This window comes from Polistes canadensis, unplaced genomic scaffold (genome assembly GCF_001313835.1).
Source record: "Polistes canadensis isolate GaletaPanama2010 unplaced genomic scaffold, ASM131383v1 scaffold_267, whole genome shotgun sequence".
NCBI lineage: Eukaryota > Metazoa > Arthropoda > Insecta > Hymenoptera > Vespidae > Polistes > Polistes canadensis.
The window spans coordinates 203,050-209,855 of NW_014569814.1; the positions used below are offsets into that span (position 1 = coordinate 203,050).

General features: G+C 33.0%; 1 protein-coding gene across 1 annotated transcript; it reads left to right on the top strand.

The window, feature by feature from the left end:
- Nucleotides 1–296: 296 nt before the first annotated feature.
- Nucleotides 297–2,775, top strand: LOC106790905. Its single transcript, XM_014756158.1, has 6 exons — nucleotides 297–887; nucleotides 986–1,110; nucleotides 1,195–1,419; nucleotides 2,135–2,270; nucleotides 2,348–2,477; nucleotides 2,550–2,775. The coding sequence occupies exons 1-6, from the start codon at nucleotides 615–617 to the stop codon at nucleotides 2,633–2,635; spliced, it is 975 nt and encodes a 324-aa protein (XP_014611644.1). The 5' UTR covers nucleotides 297–614; the 3' UTR covers nucleotides 2,636–2,775.
- The last annotated feature ends 4,031 nt before the right edge of the window (nucleotides 2,776–6,806 follow it).

Below are 6,806 nucleotides of genomic sequence, written 5' to 3' on the forward strand. Positions count from 1 at the left end.
AATATTACATTTCTTTTTTATTTCATTTGATTCCTTTTATTATCACTATCATTATTATCGCTATCATTATTATTACGATCATCGTAATATCTCGTTAAAATGATATATAAACTATTTCCAAAAATGTATATTTGACTTGATAATAATAGTAATGGTTTATTGTCGACTTTTCAATTATAATGAACAACTACGACTGAAGTATTTTGCTTTGTTAATAAAAATAAAAAATCTCTTGTGCTTATTCCTCCTTTTTTCTTTAATCACAATTGTAGCATGCATACTATATAGAACTAACATAGAGAATATCTCGATTTAGTAGGTCCCATGTTCGATCAGCAAGAGAGAAAGAAAGAGAGAGACTAGCTTTGATAGGTAGAATCAATCTGTAATCCCGATCTAGGATTCCTTCCTCGTTTCACAGCTCGGTGAACAAGGGAACGGGCGTGTTTTACCCTCACCCCTAACCCCTTTACGATGCGCGGTTCCGATCAACGCGTAGAGAGTATCCTAGTGGTAGTTGTGTAGTAATAGTAGTAATAATAGTAGTGGTACAGCTTCTGTGAAGTAGAGAGAAAGGATTTCGTATCAGTTCGCTACGGACTATCAAGACCGGCATGACGGGGACAACAGAAATCGAAGACAAATTTGTTGACTCCTCCAAGAGGAAGTCGTACGAATCAGTTAAGAAAGATCTTAGTTCGATTATTAACAAAATTGACGAGCTTAATTCATTCGCTCGTGCTTTAACTCTACTACGTGCTAATTCGAGACGCAAATCGATCGGAATAAGGATTCACGGTAAACACCTGTGGATCCTAGGATTTCTATTGCTCTGGTTTTTCGGACAAACTACTAGGAAATTTATCTCTACTTATCGTTACGATAAGGTATTTATTTATTTCCTTAATATTCTCTTCAAAGGATGAATTAATTAATTTGCAATAATGAATGATTAACGTTATGACGATTGATATAACTTTTGCAGTGCTTAGTGGAATATCCGGTAGTAACGCAGAAAATATTTCGCCCACCGGAAGATTGTTCCATCTGTCGGGACATTCAACATATCGATAAATTATCGAACATAGATCCTATTGTCTTCGAAGAACGGTATTCAAATTCATTTCAATTTGTCTGTGATTGTAAGACTATAAATTAATCAATGCTTAAATGATTTTTAATATTCATCATTAGTTATGCATATTCTGGAAGACCGGTTGTTATAATGGATGCGATGACCAATTGGACGGCTCCAAAAATCTTTAGCTATTCTTTTTTTAAATCTCTTTATGAAGGAGAACAAGCTGGTTGTCAGTTTTTTCCGTACAAAACCGAATTCCGAAGTTTGCAGGACGTTTTCAATATGAGTACCAGTAGATCTCTTTTGCAAGCTGGTACGAAGCCTTGGTACGTTGGCTGGTAAGTCATTTCTGTTTTATTTATTTTATTTATTATATGTGTATGCGTGTACAAATAATTTTATTAAATTAACGTTCAAATCAATTGAAATATAATTCGTGCGATTATTATCACTCCTATATCTAAAAATAAGAAAATCTAAAGGAAAACAATTATAAAAATCTAGCATAAAACAGATAAATTATAAAAACATATATATATATATATATATACTATTTATTTATAATACTTCAGAGTGAAGTTTAAATTAAGGCCCTCGAGGAAACGTGTACGATTTATGGTGGACGTTCCGCGTGTTTTAATTTAACGCAGTAGTTTTTCAAAGCCTAAATAATAGATCAAATAAAATTGTTCTCTGCGTAATAAAAAAGAAACAAGAAAATAAAAAGAAAGATACGAAAAAGGAATTCGAGGGTATATTATCCGATGCACTTGACAGGCCTCCATAACCGTCACGATGGACGCGTGCACGAACTCACATAATCGCATTAACAAGCTTACAGCAAACTAATACTAACTACGCGAAGAGAAGCGAACGATTACCTAGAAATGGAAGTTTTATTTTTCATTTTATTACGATGTATGTGGATAGTAGTTTTTAATTACTCAAATAATCATAATAATTAATTGGTAATTAATGTAATTAGTATCGTGGTCATTTTAATTTGATTAAAATGGATTTAACTTCAATAGGGAATAAAAAATCTGTTTGCAGGAGCAATTGTGATGGTAGAATTGGCACTGTGTTGAGGCAACATTATCAGAGACCATATTTCTTGCCACTTACAGCGGAAAGTGAGAAAACTGATTGGATTTTTATGGGGAGCCATGGATATGGAGCACCGATGCATGTAAGTTTTTTAATTATAGTTAATTTGTATTTATGAAAGAGGAAACGCGATCGATTCTAATATCTAATTTTTTCTAGGTAGATGACGTCGAGCATCCTTCATGGCAGGCACAAATAAGGGGTGAGAAACTATGGATCTTACAGCCACCGAGAGAATGTCATTACGCGTGTAAACAATTGGAAGTGGTCGTACAAACCGGAGAGATAAGTAAGTGATAAAATAGCAAGCGATTCTATTTATACAATATAATATATTCATCGATCGTTGTCGTTTTTCTAGTTGTCTTGGACACGAATAGATGGTATCACCAAACTAGAATTGTTTCTGAAGAGATGAGCATCACGATTGGCGCTGAGTATGATTAAAAACTAAAATAATATATCTTGTTGAAAGAAAATTATCTTAGAAGAAAAAGATTTGAACTATTTTATTTCTTAATTAAATCTTGAAGATGAATGAATGATGTCTAACAACATGTTAATAAACGTTTAACGATAAAAATCAATCCCAATAGATCCTCAACTTACGAAATATCCAAAAAAAAGTCAATGAAACTTCTGCTGTCATGAAAAAAAAGTAGTTTGTTTAAAAATTAGCGATAGATTTTTTTTCAATAAGGTCGATCCCAAATGAGAAAGGCAATGAACGTCAGAGTTTCAAGTCTTTAACTTCCAGTTGAAGCACCACCCCCACTATACCACTACTACTACTACCACCACTACCATCATCACCATTACCATCGTGTTCGTCGTTCGTGACGTATAGTATCGTAATTATGTCGCGTGTTAAGACGACATACGCATGTCACATTGTTGTATTAGTTTCATTCATATATGTATACGTACTTACACGTATATAAAAACCAACATACAAGAGTGGACGCGCCTACAAGTAAATTGTACACATACATACACCGGAAGATAAGTAAGCAATGTAAAAAAGAAAACGGTTTCGTGGCACGAGCCCTTCAAGCAGATGGTTCGAATACTCGCACCTGGCGGCAGGTGAGCCCTCCTTTACGGCAGGGGGCCCCCTCCATTTAGCTAAGAGACCCAAAGACTGACCCCTCTTCTTCTCTTCATCTATTTCCCCTTCTTATTCTCTGTCTCTCTTTTTCTTGTACATTTTTCTCTTTCTTTCTCTTAGGTCTTGCTTCTCAGGCCCCTATCATCCTGTATATCGTAGCTTCGCGTGTGCTCACGATCATATGTTAACCACCGTCTCGTACGCGTGCTAAAGCGTTTCTCGGTATATTACTCCGTGAAAGTGGTCAAAGGAAACCGATCAACTGCCTTTCGGTTTTTTCTTTTTTTTATATAACATAAGGGTCGAGACTTTTGGAGCTCTTGGGTATTACTACTTCAGCTTAATATTTCGAAGAAACCTTCTCTTGAAAGTTGTTTTTCTTGTTACGATGAATAAAGTTATAGGGCTTTCTTCTTCTTCTTTTTATTCTTGCTCAAGGGATTTCTATGTTTTTATTTTTAGAACCTTTGAAATATGGTTTATGACGTTAAGAATGAACATTTTTTCAAAAATATCTGTCTATTAATGAGAAATGCAAGAAAAATGAAAGAAAAATGAAAGAAAAATAAGCGAACTATATCGATCTCATCTATTAATTTTTTACTCCATAATCACATATACGTACAGATACATGTATTCATTATATTAATACCTAATTACATATATATACATATATACATGTTTATTATATATATATATAGAGTACATTAATATTTTTCTTTCAATTTGCTATGGTATAAATTTGTCCACTTACAGAGAAAAGTTCATTACTATATAATAAAAGTAATTTATTTCTTGTTTTTTCCTTTTTTTGCTGCCTCTTTCTTTCTTTCTTTTTTTCTATCATCGAAAAACAATTCTATCGATCGGAATGATTCTCTCTTCGACCTCTTTCTCCAAAAATTTCCACCCTCGTGTCGCGAAAGAGAAAGCCTTGCGCAGTGTTCGTCGAAAGCTTTGGAAATCGATGAACGTTCCACGAGAGGAAGAGGGAGAGAAAAACACACACACACAAACACATTCATAATAGAGTGAAAGAGAAAGGTAGGTGTAGTCAAAAGAAGATGGAAAGAGAATTCTAGTATTCCATAATTCGATCCTGCATCGATCTGTAGATCTTTCTTGCGCTCCGATTTTGATTAAACAAAACAAAGAATTCTATTATAAAAAACTCGATAGAAAAAAATAATATTTTTTGAATTCTATAAATGATATGATTTTGTTGAAGAATTTATACGAGTAATTTTCAATATATATATCTACTCGAGCGTTCTCAACTTTCCATGTGTTTTCTTTTTATCATCGATCATATACATGCATACCAACACATACTAACTTGCAAACACTTAATAGATGGATGATTTTACAACGATGACACGGATACGTATATACAATTATACTTACACAGATTCCTACATGTCCAAATATATTTCCAAAGCTTCATATTCTTGTCTTTTGCTCTGTTTCTATTTGTCTGTTTGCCTGTATTGCGCGCAAGCGGTTTTATATGACCACGTGACCGTTTCTATGTAGTTATTCTTATACACGTATTACATATATACATAGCTACGTAGATACGTAGTTACTTACTTACACACATACATACGTATCGGTCGCGTTATCGATTATTTTAGCCATGTGAAACTTTCCCCTATACCCTGTTCACCCCCACTTAGCGTCTCGGCATCTAGTATAGAACGCGATATCGACGTTACATCGCAGTTCATGCCTTTCCCGACATCCCTACCATATACTTGTTCACCCTACTATTCGAGTGAACACGAACGACCCTCAGGAGCGTAACACTAAAGAATTACCCCTACTTAACTTCCATTTTTTTTCCTTATTTTTCCGACTGGGATTTAAACCACGACGTAACCAACAATAAGATTTAAGTAAAATTAAATTATGCATCCAAAGCCCCATCATATGAGATCTCACCGTAAGGTCCCAGCCCAAAGATCCTACCCGAAAGGTTTTCAATCGCGATTAGATAAATTAAATACGAACCATTGCATGTAAGGCCGAATAACATGTTATTCTGCGATGACTCCGAAATACGCCTACTTTGTAGGAAGTGTTGCAGTCTGACAATCGGAGAGTTCCTCGATTTGGTATTTAAGAAGATGATCCATCGAAAATTCATTGAAAAGTTCATTCATTTTTAAATTTATAAAAATTATATTTTATATTTTGTGTGTGTATACGTGCCTTCAGAAATGCATGTACATATATATATATATAATAAAAAATAAAAGCAAGAAATTGAAGAGGATTGAAGTTTAATCCCACGATGATCACCTGTAATAGAAAGAAAACTATATTAATTATACAATCAATAAACACAATCATAAAATACAAGTCGCCAAATTAGCAGATGCACTTTTAAATTTAATTCCTTATTTATTTTTATCCAATCTCTATTTCACGTTGCATAAAATTAAAATTAAACGCGCGTGATTTTATATTTAATATATAATAATTAAGAAATGGAAAAGTTTCAAAAATTATATTCCTAAAAAAAAAAAAAATAAAATCTACTTTATTAAATGTGTATTACTTTTTTACCGCGTCCTTTACAAAAAAAAAACTATTCCAAATGTATATTCAATCAAAGTTAAAAATCTTAAAGACAAAAAAGGTAAGAGAAATTATTGTGATGCTTAACGATCGTTAATTAAGTTTAATATTTAAGAAAATGCAAATCTAAATAGTTTTGACTCTATAAACTAACAAAAAACTTGTGCATCTTTTGAAAGATTCAAGAATAAGTTTGGCGTAATAAGGAGATGGAATGGTCCATCATCTCCAAATACAATTACAAATTAATGACGAGCAACAAAATTATACAATAAAATATAAAAAATGACTAAAGAGCTATTCTCGAAAAGTTCGAACTTGCTGTTGAACTTTAGAAAATAACTCAATAGCCTGAATAGTAGTTGCCCACTTGATACCACATTTAAGTGGAGGCCTCTTCGGCATTAGCCTCTTCGGCATTTAGCCTCTTCTTTCTTCATTCCCTGAAAACTGCAATGGACATTTTCTACGCGCGAGCAAGATAAGATTTCTCATACTTTGTTTTGCAAATTAACTCGTATTTTGTTTGATGATTCTAATTTTCAATTATTACAAAATTAATGTACATTTTCCGTTAGTTATTCAAGCTCGTGGACCATCAATGAACTTAGAGTTCATTAACATATACACGAGTACAATTAATCGAATGTCCAAGCAGATAATTATACTCGATGACCTAATAACACTTCGCATTTTTACTATACAGTAATAAAATCGAATTGAAATAAAAATAAAGTGCATTTTCTTGCAATATTTTTATTCAATTTATTCTTTATATTGAATTATATTAAATATTTCAAACACTAAATCGCGATAGTGCGAAGTGCTAGTTATAATACTTAAAACTAAGTATCAAATGCATCAAAGTATTTGCGAATTTGTTCGACTCTATCTCGTTCGAGATAGAATCGAAATAGAAATGAATCTTTC

Coding starts and splice junctions, on each gene's coding strand:
- LOC106790905 (XM_014756158.1), top strand. CDS start 615: ATGACGGGGACAACAGAAATCGAAGACAAATTTGTTGACTCCTCCAAG. Junction 888..985: donor CTACTTATCGTTACGATAAG/GTATTTATTTAT, acceptor TAACTTTTGCAG/TGCTTAGTGGAATATCCGGT. Junction 1,420..2,134: donor AAGCCTTGGTACGTTGGCTG/GTAAGTCATTTC, acceptor ATCTGTTTGCAG/GAGCAATTGTGATGGTAGAA.